The sequence below is a fragment of the Dermacentor albipictus genome, chromosome 2 (genome assembly GCF_038994185.2).
Source record: "Dermacentor albipictus isolate Rhodes 1998 colony chromosome 2, USDA_Dalb.pri_finalv2, whole genome shotgun sequence".
In the NCBI taxonomy this organism is placed as follows: domain Eukaryota; kingdom Metazoa; phylum Arthropoda; class Arachnida; order Ixodida; family Ixodidae; genus Dermacentor; species Dermacentor albipictus.
Genome location: NC_091822.1, coordinates 201,116,110 through 201,135,190, shown reverse-complemented (window position 1 = coordinate 201,135,190; position 19,081 = coordinate 201,116,110). Strand labels below are relative to the sequence as shown.

Sequence of the window (19,081 nt, the reverse complement as noted above, 5' to 3'; positions counted from 1 at the left end):
TGATGAAATGTGTAACTGACTGCACTGACAAGTTTGGGAGGTTCTATTTCAAAACGCTTGTGGTTTGACTTGTGACAGATTTTTAGAACTTCTTCATTTTTATGTTAACTCGACTTACGCGACTTTGGAAGGAAATGTTGTTAAACGAAAAGATGGCATATGCATTGGGTCATGCACTGCTCCTTGCTTAAGTGACTTATATCTATAGCTAACCATGGCCAGGTTCTTCATGAACGCCTTAAAGATGACACTGACGTCGTGAAAGTTTTCAGATTCGTTGACGATTTTCTAATCATTTTGAATACCGAATCAGACAATTTTGACTCGCTGGTTTCAAAAACCGTAACCTCGTTCACTGAAGTGTTGTCCCCTTTGTCATTGACACATGAAGTGCCCATAGGCAATTTCATAAGGTTTTCAGACTTGGGATTGTACTTTTCTCCACAAGTGACCTGCTGGAGCTATCAGCTGAGGGGCAATAAGCCAGTCCTACCATTGCATTCCGCTCATTCACAACTTGTAAACACGCAGTAGTAACATCGTGTTTCAACAATTCTCTCACGAAGTCATGTGACCACAAAGTGGAAGCCAGTTTCAGAGATCAGGCCAAGCGCCTGACAGATTCTGGTTACCCGATGAGTACGCCCACCTCTGTCGCGGAGGGCTTAAGCAGGAAGTGCAAAAACACATCAAATGGAAGCAGTGCCAATGCTAGAGCAAAGAAAGTTGCCGTGGTACCATAAATTCATTGCATTTCACATAATCTCAGACGAAAAGTGTCGAAATCGGGGGTGGACGTGGGATTCTCTGCGCCTGAGCATCTACAGAAGCTATGCAAACAAGCTAATACAGAGAATAACAAAAGGCACGCATGTTCTACTCAACATCGCAAACAATTTGTAACCTGCACTCATAACGTTGTCTATGCCATTCCACTTTCATGCGGAAGAACGTATGTTGGTCAAACCAGCAGATGCATCAATGAGGGATTAAAAGAGCATCGATATAACGTCACTAGGGTAAGCCCACCAACGTGTTTTAAGGGGGGACACCCCACTTAAATTTTCATTTTTTATTTGTGGCCACAATTTGATAAAACTTCCATCACTTATGTATTTTGACATGCTGATTTCAAATATTCAATTGGTTTTCCCATGCAACAAGTACTTTTCAAAATATAAGCAATTCATGTTTTTTTGTAAGGACTAATTTAGAGGCAAGTTCTCTCTACAATGCTGGCTGTTAATGAAGGAGACTGGCACTTCAAAATGATGTTGAATGATCAGAGGTTGCAGTGCTACAAGAATGAATGTTCTAAACTGATTTATGCCGAAGTTACAGCATGTCAAACTTTTGTAAGCAGAAGGCATTAGTGAAACCCTGGAGAAATTACTTTTTCAAAATTTCTGTAATGATATTTGTTTACATTTTAGCCTACTGCACTCCCAATTTGTTCACCTTTCTGACGAAAAAATAATTATTGCAATAAGATGAGTAGAACCAGAGATATCGTCACTCCAAAGCTACACTACCATCAAAAATGTCGTTTTGAGAAAACGAGAAAAAACATTTCAGGACATGTTCATGGTGATTACGGCAAATGCTTGAATACTAAATTGATCAAGGATGATACAGGGGTCCAACCCGGCAAAAATGAAACTTTTGTTTCTTTAAGGGGGGACACTGTAATTCAAATAATGTTCATGATGTTTTCCATCAATATTCATGAAACCTTCCATTCTTGCTAAGACTTTTGTGCTGATTTCAAATATGTAATTATTTTTCCAATAGGCCATTAGTTCTGACGATAAATGAAATTCATTGTTCATAATTTGCCGACACAATAGGGGAAGAAATGCGCTACGAAATTCGTATTGACACATGTCTGGGTACTACAAAACATAAGGAACGTAATGGTAGGAATACTATTTTGATATATCAAATATTCGTAATTTTATAGCAATTCAATCTTTACTGTTCGAATTGTGGCTACCATACTGTCTGATCTAAAGCAGAATTGAAAATTTTTAAAGCATAAATTCCAAAATCCGACCCTACATTGTGTACAAGTGAAAAGTCTGTGTTTTGAGAAAACTAGGGAAAAGGAATACATTCACTTTTAATCAAAAGTACAGAAATAATTTTGCCTTATTTTGCAGTGAAAGTGGCTAAAAGCCACCAGGAATGTAGTCGCTCTGACCACGGCCACCCAAAATGCGGCAAAAACATCGTTTAGCGCCGTTCACCGTTCACGCGGGTCGAGCTCCATGCCGACGCGATATCGCCGCAACACGCGCACGTGATAACGATCTTTATGGCGAGGCCAGATTAAGCCTGCTGCGGCACTGCCGCCGCACACCTTGCACTTGACGACATCAGTCCGTTCACGAAGTCCTACTGAGGAAAGCGAAGCCTGCCTCGGCGTCGACTGGCGCGGCTGCAACGCCGTCGGCGCGAGTGAGCAAATCCAACACCCGCTTTGTTGCTGGCGTTGACGCAAGAATTCGAAGTTTTTAACGCGATAGCGTTAAGGAGCTCGTGTCGCAGAAAAGCCGGTGTCATCGGCGTCGGCGTCCGCGGCGTTGGCCGTGAGCGATAAATCACGGCAGACACTTCATAAATAAAAAGCAACTTCCAAGGTGGGCTGGGTGGGAATCGAACCAGGGTCTCCGGAGTGTGAGACGGAGACGCTACCACTCAGCCACGAATTCGATGCTTCCAAGCGGTGCAAACGCGCCTCTAGTGAATGCGGTGTTGCCTTCGAAACGAGCCGTGGAAAGTTATACTGCGGTGTATATCGGTAATTATGAACATGTAACTTACAGAAGTCGCAATTACACGAGTAGCGAAGTGCGTTTCCGCTGCATTTCTTCTGCGCTTTCCGCACACGCAGAGCCATCTTGCGGAAAACACAGAAGACCCCCTCCTCTCCATGTACGGAGCTGCCCCGACAGATGGCGCGCCACGCGCGCATTGGAGCTGTGCGGCCCGGACTCTCTCTCCCCTGAGAGCGCTTCGCCTTGCTCCCTCTGCAGAATCAAGCGTCCTTCCTTTCTTTAGATCACTATCTGTATCTCTCTGCCCGTGCCGATCACGACGTTTGGCTGGCGTGCATCATTTCCCCCTCCGAGATACCGAGTTCTTTGGTTCGTTCCGCTTGCTCAGGCGCACGTTTCGTTGCTGCGCCGAACGCTGCGTTGCTCGACCATATGGCTCGACGCTCACCGCGTCCGATGCGGGGCGCCTCGTAAGTGATGGCTGCCCTGTAGCCCATTGTCTTACACCCCTTGGCGGGTCGACGGGAACGCTATCGCGTTCCACTCTTGAAGGCGAAGCTTAAGCGTCCTCCAATTTTTTCGAGCATTCATTTCCCTCTGCAACAAATCCGCACGCTGCAACATTGCAGTGTCACGCCGAACGCAGCTGCTGTCCGTAACGATTTCACTCATTTGTGAGCTGGCTAGGCCTACTTCGGCATCGTCCGTGGTTTCGGTATCATTTGCGGTTGGCGGCGAGCTACTCTCGATGCTTTCAGGAGGAATGGAGCGCTTTTGAAAGTTATAAGCTGATCGCTTCTTCTTTTTGCCGAACTTGTGCCTCGTGGCGAACTTTCCCTGTGGATCGGACATCGTTGGGCATGTGCGCAGTCGCGTCGCCTGCGGAGTGGAGCAAACGATGGGAACCTCGCGCAGCCAACCACAGCACGCGTTTTTGGTCACGTGCGCTAGTCAAGGAATCGGATCACGCGTTCGGGCTTTTTTTCTCCCCAGATTTCAACGTCACTGGCGTACCAACGGAGTCACTTTTGGCGGGAAATTAAAGAAAGAAGGCTCCTCTTTCCAACGAGACCAAGATGGCTGCGATCGCGCGCGTAGAAAAAGAGCTACGCGCCGCGATAAAAAGGGCTGTTTTTGCGCGGAATTCAGCTCACAGTGATGTTATAAATTGATATTGCCGACGAAATACTCTTCCCCGGGATTCGAAACTTGGTGAATTAAAGGAATATTAGCTGTAGATATCGAAAATTTCGTTTTCAAAAAAACGATTTTTTCGCGATTTTTTCGCCGCCAAGAGCCGTTAACCAAGCTCCCGGAGGAGACACTACATTGACAATTCGAACGCAAGACCCTTTGATCACTTTTCCGACCAAACAGAACTTGATGGACGTTTTAGGTGATGATGCCAGTGTCCCAGCACTCATTGACACTGCCGCGCACGTATCCGTGATGAGTGCCTAATTGCAACGTGTGAGGAATGTTCTCACACCTGTTGCATCACGCACCCTCCGCGTCGCCGACGGAGGTATACCTGCAAAAGAGTACGCATTTGGGCTGGTTGGTTCATGGTTACGAGCAATAAAAACAGCGTTAAACGACGGGACGAGTGCAGCTTGTCTGTTGTCTTTGTCGTTGTCTGAGGTATACCTATTGTGTTTGGTATGTGCACCACTTGCATTGGCTTCGTGGGGCACCTAACAACTTTTTGCCATTTTGGAACAATGCCCTTACATTATATTTGGCTTACATTTTATGCGAAGCATATTACGAGGGCTCAACCCAGCTCCTCAGGCGCGGCGGTGACCATGAAATCACGTGACACCGTGACGTCACGACAGAGGAGAAGTGGCTTTGGCTCAACTCTTGCAAGACGGGCTGGGTGGGAATCGAACCAGGGTCTCCGGAGTGTGGGACGGAGACGCTACCACTGAGCCACGAGTACAACGCTTCAAAGCGGTACAAAAGCGCCTCTAGTGAATGCGGTGTTGCCTTAGAAACGCGCTGTTTCTAAGGCGTGCGTCTCTTGCTCAGGCGCACATTTCGTTGCCGCGCCGAACGCTGCTTTGCTCGACGCTCACCGCGTCCAATGCGGGGCGCGTAGTCGCTGCCCTGTAGCCCATTGTCTTACACCCCTTGGCGGGTCGACGGGAACGCTGTCGCGTTCCACTCTTGAAGGCGAAGAAGTAATGCATGAGTTGTTTCTTCGTCTAGCCGAACCAAATATAGCCAAGCAACAGCAGTTCACCAGGCTAAACAGTGGTTCAACAACTAAAATAAAGGCTAGTATGCTTCGCATCCTGGGCTTAACCTTACCTAAGCCACAGCCATTTTTTTATCGTTCCATTCAGCTCTCTCTGACTGCACGTCTAGTGTCATTCACCTTGAACTGTCCAATGGCTGCTATAGTCCACCAGTCACACAACCACGGTTATGCTCTCCCAAAGACATCTGCCTGTCGCCTCAAGCCACTATGTACGTCACTCTACAGCCGTTCCCATCCGTTCCTGACAACGTCTACGTACTATGTATGTCCCACCGCTGACATACTGCTTGAAAGAAATTTGGCCGTTCCACATACCGTGCTCACTGTTACAGGCAATCAGACTTCACTCCCTCTCCTTAATTTTAACTGCTTAAGTCAAATTCTTCCCAGAGGCATATCTTTGGGCGACATCTGACCCGTGAACGACTGCGAGATACCGGCTCTTGATGCCAACATTCCATTGCCCTCTACAGGAATCTCCGATTCACCGACTTTCACAGACAAACTTAGCAAGAAGATTGCACCTGATCTTCTTCAGTCACAATCTTCCGCCGTCTCTTGGAAACTTCCCTGAAATATTTTTTACTTCGACAGCCACCCCAGACATCGGTGGTCACCCATTGGTGTATTTACACCAGAGACGCCAATCTGACATGCTACAGGCCGTACCGAGTTCTACATGCTGAACGACAAGTTATATAACGAGAAGTCGAGGCGATGTTGACTACAGGCATTATCGAGCCATCTTGCAGTTCGAGGGCGTGCCCTGTTGTCGTTCTCAAGGATGGCAGTTGGCACTTTTTTGTGGATTACACAAACCTCAACAAAATCACACGCAAGGATTTCTATCCCAATTGCCGCGTATCGATGATGCCTTGGACTGCTTGCATGGAGCCATGTACTTATCTTCGTTAGACCTCCGATCAGGCTATTGGTAAATCTCAGTAGATGACATGGGCTGTGAGAAAACTGCCTTCGTAAAACTTGACAGCCTCTACCAATACAAGGTTGTGCCGTTCTGCTTCGGTAATGCCTCGGCAACCTTTGAAAAATTGACGGACTCCTTACTTCGTGGCTATAAATGGCCCACATGTCTTTGTTATCGAGATGATGTCAGTGTTTTCACCTGCTTTCACAAGTCATCTAAAGCGTCTATCGGCTATTCTAGCTGTTTTCTGACGTGCCGGCCTGCAATTCAATTCATCCAAGTGCCACTTTCGACGTCAAATTACCTTTCTTGCCATCTCGTAAGTGGCGCTGGTGTTCAACCCGACCCTGACAAGATTCGCACTGTCAAGAACTTTCCTGTTCCATCTTACGCTGCAGACGTAAGAAGCTTTGTTGGGTTATGCTCATATTTCCATTGTTTCGTTAATAATTTTATTGACACCGCTTACCCACTCACTGACCTACTTAAGGACGTTGCTTTCACATGGGGCCTTGCTCAAACCAAAGCCTTCTCCGCCTTTTTACGCTTGCTCATGGTTCCCCCATTGCTGGCTCATTATAATCCACCTGTCGCCACTGAACTTCACACGAATGCCAGTGGCCATGGAACTGGGGCTGCAGTTGTTCAATGGCAGCGTAACGCAGAGCACGTTATTGCATACACCAGCCACCTTCTGTCACTCGCCGAGAGGAATTTTTCAATTACTGGCTGGCGTTAGTTTGGGCAGTTGCCAAATTCCACCTCTACTTGTATGGCCGCAGGTTTTTCGTGGTTACCGATCACTACGCCTTGTGCTGTCTCTCCTCACTTAAAGACCTCACTGGACGATTGGGTAAATGGGCGCTACAGCTCCAAGTGCTGTTTTACACAAGCCAGGCCGTTTGCACATAGACGCTGACTGCCTCTCCCGTCATCCTGCCGACCGCCCCGAGTATGATGCCCATATGACACTGACTCTTGCGTCCTGGCCATTTCTGATCGGCACAACATCCTCACTGAACAACAGTGTGATGACTGCTTACGTGTTCTCATCAATCATCTCAATTCTGGACACTCGGAGCCCACACTGCGCATGTTCGTGCTCCTCGACAATATTTTCTACCGTCGCAGCTAACGCCCTGAAGGAGAATAATTTTTACTCGTACCGCGCCATTTCCGGACATCAGTCATCGAGCCGTTGCATGCCGCCCCTACTGCAGGCCACCTTGGCATTTCGCGTACTTATGATGGCCTACAGCTCTAGCCACCATACTACAGCGCCACTTCTACTGGCCGGGCCTGTACCACTCTGTGCACTGCTACACTGCAGCCTGTGCGCTCTGTCAGTGCCGCAAAAAACCTGCTGTACTGCCCGCTGGACGCCTTCACCTCATCGATGTGCCCTCAGAGCCATTCTTCTACGTTGGTCTCGGTCTTCTCTGCCTTTTTCCGGCGTCGAAATTTGGCAATAAGTGGGTCATCGTCGCGGCTGATTACGCGACCCGGTATGCGATCACGCGAGCTTTGCACACAATCTGTGCAACTGAGGTGGCAGACTTCGTTTTACATGACGTCATCCTCCAACACGGCATAACCCGGCAGCTCCTCACTGATCGCGACCGCACCTTCTTGTCGCGAGTAGTTGAAAACCTACTTCGCTCCTGTTCTGCCGAGCACAAGCTTTCCACCACCTACCACCCACAGATAAACGAACTGATGGAGTGGCTCAATCCCACGTTGACAGAAATCTGTCTATGTACGTTTCTGACGACCACAGTGATTGCGACAGCACATACCTTTCGTGACCTTCGCCAATAATTCGTCCCGTCACGAGAGCACAGGCTTTTCAGAAAACCCTTTTACCTTCTGTTCAGCCGCTACCCTTCTTTGCCCTTTGACACACTGCTTCTTTCCTCGACAAGCACCTCCACTCAATATCCTCAAGACGTCCTCGCCCGGGCTCGCATGGCACGCCAGATTGCCGGCTGCCGCTCATTGAGTCTCAGGCTGTGCAGAAGATGCGATACGACAGCCGACACCAGGACGTTCAGTTTCCTCCTGGCTCCGAAGTCCTCCTATGGACACCATGTCGCGGCGTCAGCTTGTCCGAAAAGCTGCTGTCACGCTACACAGGGCCGCAAAAATATGAATACAGACACAAACTGTCATCATCTGCTAAGCCTGCATCTGTAATGCAGCAGCAGTCTTAGTTTCACATGTGCTTGTATAGATCTTGTGGATGAGAAGTCTACAAGCACAGAATTTGAAGACCTCGTCCAAGTATTCTGTGCACACTAGCTCTCTACATTCATATTCTGTGCCTTTTGCACACGATGAATTCCACAGTGCACATTGGTGTCTGCCCATTGTTCATACTGGATGGCAATGGCCTCATCTCTCACCAGCACAAAACAGAGATTGGCTAGAACTTGCATTTACCTGATGCTCATAAACAGCAATCTTGAGCACCCTCTGTGTATGACAAACTCCGCAGAGAGTACAAGTAATGGTGAACTCCAGTCGCAGCGTGCAGCGTGAGTTGCATGTTGTAATGAGAGGTTGACAGCAGATTTCAAGCCGCGACCACTCGTTGGGGCAGGTACACTAGCACCGTGAAAACTGGCGAAGGGGAATGGAACTCTGCATGATGTATTTCCTTCGTGCATGCTGTTTTGTTCTTTTACTGCTCACTGCGCTTGGTGGCACCGTGGTAATTATGGCCTTCATAGTAATGGTGGACACCATGGATGACTCGTCATGGCACGCAGCATTTCTGGGAGGTTACTATGTCAAGGACATCGCGGCATTTTGACAATAACCCCGAATCACTCGGTCACCTACAATGCTGCTACTAATTGTGAGGCCCGATGTAGCAGCACAGAAGGTGGCCGAATGAGGTGGAGCTATTGCCAAACATTTCAATGCCCTCCTCAACACAGTAACCTCCCAGGAAAAAAGAAAAAAGCTAAACTGCCTGTAGAAGAGCTATTACAGTAAACTGTCTAGGAGGTTCTGAAGCTTGCCGATATTTTTTCTTGTGTTCAGAGGTCCGAGACTTTTATGTAATGCAGAAAGTGAAGAGCTGAAACGATCATGTCAGAACTCCTTTAAGGTTATTGGTTTATTTACATACAAAGTTAATAAACCTCATTAAAACAGAGCTAGAGTGATGTTGACAAAGGAATAAATACTAAAAAGTCCACCAATTAAAAAAAGGAAATGCCGAATATCTGGAAGCGCAGGTGCATGAAAGCCTCCCCCCACTACTCCCGCCCGTTTGACAGATGCCAGCATATTTAGACATGGCCTTCTGCCCTTGCCCGACCCCCTTCATCAGAACAGTGTGAACCCTTCAAACCTTTCTTTCTACATTTAATGTCTAGGAGCCATCATGCATAAATTGTTCCAAAAGATCAGTTGCTATTTAGCAATATCAAAACTAGGCCACTGATACTACTGACAATAAACGAAGCTTGGTCTGCAGCTTTTCAAACTTCTAGCCAATCAAATATAATACCACAAATCCATAAGGACTTCCCAGTAGAAACTGCTGGAAGAAGATTTGTTAAATGTCTTTTCTATCACCTAGGAGAGCACTTGAGTGATTCAATAACTTTAGGCCCAGGTCAGGCTCTGGCCTCTTTATAACTATGCTATTTGTTCTTTTTGGCGCTACATGGGTTTGCTAGAAATAGACTGAACAATGTACCACATCTCAACACAATGAAGAAAAAAGAAACTGTGTTGTCTACACCGTGCATGCACTCTGCTTAACACCCTACATGTTGAAATAAAAGTAGAGAGACCGAATTCACTCATTAAAAAAATCCAAAGTGAAATTGGCTGATGGGCAACAATTGGCAAAACAATGGGAAGCATGTGGACACCAATTTCCTCAACCAGCCATATGGTGGTAATATTTGGGCCACGTTTCGTTGCCAACTACCTTGGTAAAGAATTGGGTCAAGGACATCTGCCCTAGAATGCAGTAAGACCATTTCCCGATGTCTTAACAGACCGGCCAGAATGGGAAGTTGAATTTATACAGTGTCACGGTATACAAATGATGCATTGAGGACATTGCGATGCACAATGATAGCTAGATATTACACATTTTGCAGGAGGGAAATATATTTTCTGAAATACTTATAGTATATTATAGTTATACGCTACCAGCTCCACAGCTTAAGCAAATGTGATATCAGGCATAATTACTATACTGAACTGCATTATAAACCGATTTGTAACATCACACCACCGAAAAATTGCAGCAGTTCAAGATAGAAGGGATATACAGCACCTATGATATATGTTTATTTTATTTCATTTACAATACCCCTAAAGGCCCTCGAAGGAGGTTATTAAATAGGGGGGGAGGGGGGGGCTACAAGAAACAGCACAAGTGTACATTCAGGTACAGCATACATAAAAAGAAAAGCATATACAAGAAATTTTTACCGCTCAACAAGGCAGTGCAGTTATCACATATGAAATTGAACCAAAGAAAAACAATGTACATAAAAATGTGAGGAGCAAGCAACAACTCACAAAGCATCGGAAATATCAAGGAAACACACTTCAGAAGAAAACACAACATTTTTAACAGCACGTCACAGTAGTGCAAATTATTTCCTTAAATTTGGTTATGTCAGTTTCCATGGCTATGTATGAGGGTAAATCGTTCCAATCGATGATAGTGTGTGGTATGAAGGATTGAGCGAAAGTTGATGACCGACACAAAATGCGTTCCACTTTGTTAGGATGATCGCGGCAAGGGAAGATAATCGGCCGTGACAAAAAATTATCACGAAGTGAGGAGTGGTAGAAAACTTTATGAAATAGTGATAAGCGAGAAAGTTTGCAACGAAGGCTCAAGGATTGCAAATCGGCACGTTTCTTTAATGATGTAATGCTGGTGAATGTTGAATAAGCTGAAAAAAATCGAGCAGCACGGTTCTGCAGGGCTTCAAGGTTAGAAGCTAGGTATACCTGATGGGGATCGCAAATTGCCGCAGCATATTCAATTTTTGGGCGAATGATTGTGATATATGCCTGCTTTCATACGAGTGGTGGCGCTTGCTTGAGGGTTCATCTAAGTATTCCAAGAGTGCGGATAGCAGCTGCCAGGGTTAAATTAAAATGGTGATGCCATGTTAGGTCAGACTGGAAATGAAGGCCAAAATATTTGTAGGAAGTGGAAGACTCAATCGTGCTGTTATTAATGAAGTCAGTGCTTATTAATGAAGTAAGTGCTAGTTGCTTGGCCACTTCTTGACAAGTTGAGTAAATTGTGCTTCATGAGATAGTGATAGCATGGCTGGAGAACAAGTAATTTTCCTATGCAGTTGACCAGGCATGTTGTCACGTGGATACAATTCCTTAATTAGACGCCTCACAGTCTGCCCTGCCTCCTCTGGCATACAATCGCTAATACATGGCAGACGAGCACAAAAATATTTTTCAAGAGATTAATGTTACACTATGAGCTGGTGGCCTTATTTCTATTAAAGATAAACTGTTCAGTTTAAGCAAGAGCATAATGCTCACTGCTTCCATCACACTTTATTATAAAACCTTAGAGTTGATTTAAGACACGAAAGCGAATTTCGTACTCAACAGCATAGCAAATTGCAAACTGCATTGATCCTGGCTCTGATACCTGCCAAATTTCTGACCCAGGAATTAGAGTAGACTTGTTCATTGGGGCGTCAAGACAACAAAAAAAAAGGAAAAGAAAGCAAGCGCACGCAAGGAAGGCAGCATAAAATATACACAAGTGAAACACAGCGGGTGTGTTCATCTCAAATGGTCAAGTACATTCTCTGCATACATAGCAACCTTGGTAGAACATGTAAAGTGTGAACTGACAGCTGCTTAAAAAGCATAGGAGCCTTTCACGACTTTAGAACAAGGTTGAATGAAAAGAAACTTTAGCATTTTAATGCAATTTGAAAACAAGTACTACAAAATGTTCAGTGCATCTATGATCACTCACGTTGCAGTGTGGTGACATGCAGCCCCTGTGCTCGCTAGAACATACTTTGCCTTGGCCAAAATTTCAGGACCCTTCATTCCAGCAAATGATACACTGCAGGTGTTTGGTAGGGCCTGGGTTCCTTTTCTATGGTTGAAAGACACCAAGGGCCCGAACACCTCCTGAGAACAAAAAAAATTCAGTGTTAATGGCAATTACGTTTGCTGTGCATAGCCTAGAAACACAGAGCACAAGTTATTCCAAAATTTGCAGCAGTTCTTAAGCAAAAAAACACACAGGTCTGAGCAAATTGTGCAGCAGTCACAGGATTGGCAAGACAAGCACCCTCCTCGAAGCTAGTCGTAAAATGCTCTGAGAAGGCTCAGTGACAGTGATGAGCATGGATGTGCAATGAGTAAGTGTGTGAACAGAATTATTGTTAACAAACCGATGAATGTTTTATCACTTGAATGCTTTCAAGGATTTCATGGGCCGCTACAAATGCTGCGATTGAACAAAAACTGAAAAGTGCTGGAGATCTAACAGCAACAATGTAGCAACATAGGGTAGCAACAAGGTGTCACCTGGATTTTGTACTTTAATGGTACGCCACCTAACTAAAGTAGTCTCTTAGTAGATGCTGGTTCACGCTGAATGGAAGAGATCAAAAACCACCATGGCAAATACTTACCTTCAGCTTTTCCTCCAAATAGTCTCTTGAATCTTTCATAAGCCGATGATACATGTCCAGGTTCTTGACTACTAGCTTTGCTGCCTGAAAATAACAGGCAGGTCATTGAGGGATATGCTACAAGCAAATGTCATGCAATTTTTATAGTCCAGAACTGCTTACTGTTCCAACTCCAGCAATCATGCAAGTGTTGGGCGTCCTGTGAAACAAAGCAATGCAAAATCAATATATTGCATGATACGACAGCCCAAAACTTAAGCACAGTGTGCCTGCATTCTCCACCCTTGATTAACATTTCTGTAGTTTTGAAAAAGCATAAGATGTCCTAAGTTTACATAGTACACACATTCTCCACTGCATAAAAACACCGCTTCATGCCAACACAAATCTACAAGTAGTGAATTAAAAATGTCAGCACAAATTGAAGTTCCCTGCCCTCTAGATTTTTTTCACGTCTAATGTTAATAAGCAAAGAAATGCAAAGTATTGGCCAAGACATGCAACATTTTCTCTTTTTCTCATCCTGATAAGCTACCTAGCTCTCATACATAAAAATCTTATCAACTCATCAATGCCCTTCACTTACCACATACAGTCGAACCCACTCATCATGATACCAGTTTTAACAATATATTGGTTATAACAATGAGAAGCTGCTACACCATCAACTTTTCTGTTTTCCATGGTGAAATAACCCACTTACTATAATGCCCCGATGGCGCATTATCAGTCATAATGATGAAATCTGGCTGCTAGGTGTCCGAGCTGAAAGGTAGTGAAATTCGAAATCCTTGTGTAACAGTAGTTCGTTACGTATGCCTGTGCAGTCAAGCGGTAATGAACGTCAGAGACGCACGCACAGACGTAAAGCAACATTTATCAAAGATGTTAGAATTAAAACAAAACACGCAGTATAAACACAGAGTACAGAACGAAAGTTACTAAAACAAACACATATCTACATTAAGTCCTAAGCGCAGCATTCAAGAAAGAAGTGAAAACGTCTCAAAGGTTCAGTTCCGATGGTGACAATCGGCGGTAGAACTGTCACGCCAATTCTCATTAGAGGCAAGCCAAGGCACGATCACCCTCGTGGGAGGCTAGTTAAGGCACAAGCTCTTGTGGGAGGCGAGCCAAGACACGATGACGGCACTGGTCATCAGATGAGGCAGGCGACAGCCCCCGGCTGCATTACCGTGGCCAGCGCACTCGAACGGGTGCGAGGCAGGTAGCTTCCAATGCCACAACTCCAAGTGCCACCTCGAGCAAGAGGCAGTCTCAAAGCAAAGGCCTCAGTTAGGCCTAAATTAGGCCTTGTCCTGGACACAGCATTAAGTTGCTCTGACAGGCAGCTACGAGCAGGCAACACGCAGGCCTGCTCCAAACGGTGTCACACCAGGCACCACCCTGCGTATGGTAGGCGCGTCCTCAGGGCCACCTCAGGTACCGCAGCAGTTGCTCACGGAACAGCGCACTGGTCCTGCGTCTTCCATGTCACGAGCCCCTCACCTGCTCCTTCGGCACCCACCTCTCTTCATCAATTTTCTTGATGCTGCCAAGCGCGTAAGCTGTCCCTAGCTCACCTTCTCCTGCTTCTTTCTTCATTCTTTTCGGAAAAAAATTTAAAACCCTTTAAAGTTCTTGTCCATATAAATTAAGTCAAATTAAGTCTTTGCACTACACTTTGAAAAGAAAAAAAAGAAAATGAGAAATTTGAGCCGCTGCACGAAGGCCCGCTGCTCCAACTGCCCCAACAGCTACCGTGCGCTCATTTTCCAGCCTTCTCCGCACGCCTCTCTCCCGTTGCCCTTCCAACCCTCCGAACACGAATGGGCTGCGCCCATAGCTCTGCGGCTCTACGCCGTGCCACTGTCCGAAACATGAACAGACAGCGCGAACTATGCTACTCCCAATAGCTCGTTTGTAACTTGCTGGCTCCTCATTCACCGCAGTTCTACATTAATCGCTCGTATTCGTCTTTGTTGGCTCCATCGAAATCGTTCCTAGCCACGTGGTTTCTCATGCTCATTTGACTCGCCGCCGAAACAGAAGATGGCTGATCCACCCGCTGATCATCGGCAATGCACGACGTTGCCGGTGAAAAGAAAGCACACGGCTGTAGATTTGGAAACTAAGTGCTTCTAACCGATGAGGCGATCATTGCGAATGTGCTTGCATCGGAGAGCGATGGTGACGATGGCAGCGATGACGCGGTAGGGCAGGCTGCCTCAACGTTGTCCTCACAGGAGGCCCGGCAGATGATTCAGTCCTTTTTGGGGCTTCGTTTTCACAAGGAACCTTCTTTTCGCAAGGAACCTGCTATGTGGAGCACATGGATGCCGTGGAGAAGGACGTCAGCAAGCTTCGCCTAAAGCACACAAGGCTGACAGACATAGGGTTATCTTGTGGAAGCCAGTGCGAAGTATGTGTTGAGATGCTTGTGGCGATCTTGCTTCAGCGTTTCTTCTGGGTTTCTTAAGCTGACAGGCTGCTGCGGCAACCTTCTCGCATTATTTAAAAGGCCCCTTTTGGGGCCACCAACGTGATGCCTCGGCGGTGCTCGCATACCACTTGCCACCTATGACTCCTCTTTGCAGTTGTTACAGCGGTGCCATTCTTTAACGCCGACAGCGACGGCTTGTTACACGCGATCAGAGCACCCAGGAAGCACTTAAATGAGTGAACACAATCAGCAACCAAATGGAGGACGGTGGTGGGGAGGGGCACTGGCCTCCCCGCCATTACAGTTTTCACACATCACCTCTGCCATCCCCCATTTGGATTTTTCATGCAACCCGGTTATAACAATGGAATTTTCGTGGCGCTTGAATATTGTTATAAGTGAGTTCGACTGTAGCACTATTTTACAAACTTATGTTCAGTGTAACATGAGTACAATGGAGTCATACTTCAGCATTCACACAGAACATTGACAACAAATTCAAGGACAATTCAATGATTTCAAGGATGCCAAAGGCCTAAATTCAAGGAAGGCGGAAGCAGTTTATTCGTAAACATACACTGAACAATAGTGAAATCTCCATCTTCTGAGCTGCAATTTTTCGCAGCTAAGCAGCTGCTGTGTTGTACATGCACTTCAAGCTCTTCAGGTCGCTTTTCTAAGTTGACTTACTCACTATAATTTTGCCGATCGCCTTCTCGCATGATGGTTAGTAGCGTCGGACTTTAGCCAGGAACAGTCGTGTTAAAGCTGGCCGAAACCTATTTCCCACTGGGCATGAACAGGAACGAAGGAGGTCATCGACAACTTTGGACAAATAGCGGCCTCAGACTGTAAGCAGTTGCCAAGGGGCACCATGAAGAAGGATAACGTCATGAAGTAGGAAATCGGTGACGTCAGTGATGCAATTAGTCGGCAAAGCTAGTGTGATGGCATACCACGCAGCATAGTCAGTTGCAACTGCAAGCCACTTGTTCGTTGAAATTGACATAGGGAATCGGCTGAGGAAGTCAAGACCAATGTGGTAGAATGGCTCCTTCAACATGTCAACAGGCTGCAAAAGTTGTGTGGGCAACGCTGAAAGCCATTTACGTGGCTTTCAGTGGGTCACACGCAGCAACGTAGCGACAAACAGATTCAGGCCAGAAAAACCGCCGCCACACGCAGTCGTACCTGCAGGATACTCCAAGATGGCCAGCGGTTGGGGCATCATGGAGTTCTTTGAGAGGAGTAGCACAAAATTGCTTGGGGAGAACAAGCAGAAGCTCCAGGCCATCGAGAGTGGTACTATGATGGTAAAGAGAATTGTCGTGACGCTCAAACAGACAGAGCAATGGGTTGGGCTGACGAGAATGGAGGCGGCCGATTATAAATTGTAACCTGTCATCGCTTTTCTGTTCAGTGTGGATGTTGGTCAGATCTGAAACAGCCATGACGAAGTCACCAGTATCACGCTCGGCGGTGTCGGGAGGGTTGACAGGGTAGCGCGATAAACAACCAGAATCTTGGTGCATACAGCCAGACTTGTACAAAACGTCAAAGGTGTGCTCCTGTTGCTGTAAAGCCAAGCGACCAAGCCTTCCTGTGGGATCCTTCAGTGACAACAGCCAGCATAGGGCATGGTGGTTCAGGACAACAGAAAGCATGCGGCCATATAGGTAAAGGGGGAATTTTACCACAGCACAGACTAAAGTGAGGCATTCACGCTCAGTTATACAAAAATTCCACTCCAACAATGAAAGAAGGTGCCTGGCGTATAGGCAATAACACATTCCCGGTGGTTCTGGCGTTGGGCAAGAACTGCACTTACGCCATGGCCGCTTGCGTCCGTGCGAACTGCTGTAGGGGCCGACAGGTCAAAATGTGCCAAAATGGGTGGTGATGGAAGTAAACTGACAAGGGTGGTGAATGCAGTAGCTTGCTCATGAACTCAAGCAAAGCATACGTCCTTCTTGAGTAAGTCGGTATGCATCTGCACCAGAAGGGCACAAGCCAACAAAGCTCCGGACATCTCTGACTGAGCGAGGAACAGGAAAGTCTTGGATGGCACACACTTTTTCGGGGTCAGGTTGGACAACTCTACCACAAATAAGGTGACCAAGAACGGTGATGTGACATCAAGTGAAATGACACTTAGAGGAATTAAGTTGCAGGCCAGCACAGCAAAACAAATCGAGAATGGCCAACAGGAGAGTGAGGTGGTTCTCAAAAGTAGGCAGAAAGACAATCACATCATCTAGATAGCAAAGACAAGCAGACCACTTATAGCCCCTAAGGAGAGAATCCATCATTCGCTCAAAGGTTGTGGGGCATTACACAATCCAAAAGGCATAACCTTGAACGGTAAAGTACATCTAGTGTGATGAACGCAGTCTCCTCGTGGTCTATGGCATCAACGGCAATCTGCCAGTATCCGGAGCACAGGTTGATGGAGGAAAAGTATGTGGCTCTGTGGAGGCAGTCTAAGGAGTCATCGATTCAGATATTTTTCTTGTGCGTGGCGATGTTCAACTGTCGGTAGTCGACGAAAAGGCGCCAGCTGCCGTCTTTCTTTTTTACTAGCACCACAGGGGACGCCCATGGACTGGAAGAAGGTTCAATGATGCCTTTTGTGAGCATTTTGTCAACTTCGCCTTGTATCACGCGACGTTTGGCAAGGGAGACACGATAGGCATGACTGCGCATAGGGCTCACGTCCCGTGTCAATTCAATGCTGGACAACAGACGTTTGGCTAAGAGAAACATTGTCGAAGTCGAAAATGTCATGATATGACTCTAGGAGGTGGTGAAGGTCGGTAGCTTGAGCAGGAGAAGGGTCAGCAGGGATCATGCCGACAAAGGCATCGCACTGCAAACGAAGGTTGAACGGGCGGGACTGGTGGAATCCAACACACAAATTTCACAGTTTTCCGTAGGAATGATGACAGCGAGCGACATGCCTGCCGGAATCAGTTGAGGAGAGGCACTGAAGTTTAAAGCGAGAACGAAGATGGGATTGCTGGTTACAGCCACGAGGATGTTAGGCATGGTGACGTTTTTGGTGAACAGAATTTCTGTTCCTGGGGAGAGCACGTAACTGCCATCAGCCACAGGAGGGTTCGAAATCATGGAGATATACATGGCAGCTTGTGGGGGCATGCACACATAGTCAAGAAAGCAGAGACCGGCTGAAGGTGTGGTTCGAGCATCGGCTAGGTGAGGCAGTTCAAGCAGCAGGAGGCCAGGCTGACAGTCGATAAGGGCAGAATAAGTTGTTCGAAAATCCATGTATACCAAGTTTAACGTCATAAGGAAATTGCTCAAGAATGGCAAATAAAACATACATTGGTTAACCAGTGATGGTTATGTGGGCGGTGCACATTCCAAGGACGGCGGGATTTCCTCCATCGGCCACTCTTACAACATGGGATACGGCAGGTGTGACCACCTTCTTTAGGCAACGGCAAAGACCAGAATCCGTGACAGAAATATGAGCCCCGGTGTCAACTGCCGAGATGGTCACGCCATTAATGTCAACGTCCAGCATACATCATCGAGTTGGCAAAGTGACTAGAGGGTTTTTGGACGGAGTCGTGTATGCAGCAGTACCTTCGGGCACTGCATCGTCTAGTTTTCCAGTGTGAAAGAGCCATGGTTGCTCGGCGACGTCGCACAGCGAATTAACAGGGGGCAGGAGGATGGATGGCGGAAATGTTGCAAATGCGACTGGTGGCCTCTAGGTGACGGCGAGCGGCTGGACCATGTTGTGGCAGCATCAGAATTGTTCGGGTGTGCCGCAGGCAGTGTCTTAAAAGGGCTGCGATCAAGGCAGCGAGCATGAGCAAAGGATGGAGTATGTTGTAGGAACAGCCCATGGCTGTTACAGTAGCAAGCAGCATGCCCGACACGGTGGCAGTTAAAGCCGATCGTCTTCAGTTCACCAATCAGCATGTTTCCAAGATCACAGAGCGAACGTTTGATAACAAGGGAACGATGTCAGAGTCGCAG

At 46.7% G+C, this 19,081-nt stretch overlaps 1 protein-coding gene across 9 annotated transcripts in view; it reads right to left on the bottom strand.

Moving 5' to 3' along the window:
- The window catches only part of LOC135904556 (selenocysteine lyase-like), a 138,775-nt gene that overhangs the window by 8,565 nt on the left and 111,129 nt on the right, over positions 1 to 19,081 (bottom strand). For all 9 annotated transcript variants that reach the window (XM_065435411.2, XM_065435409.2, XM_065435412.2 and 6 more), the window contains 3 exons: positions 12,796 to 12,832; positions 12,634 to 12,717; positions 11,964 to 12,124 (listed from right to left, as the gene is read on the bottom strand). In XM_065435411.2, the coding sequence (XP_065291483.1) occupies positions 11,964 to 12,124; positions 12,634 to 12,717; positions 12,796 to 12,832 (282 nt within the window). The remainder of the gene's footprint in view (positions 1 to 11,963; positions 12,125 to 12,633; positions 12,718 to 12,795; positions 12,833 to 19,081) is intronic.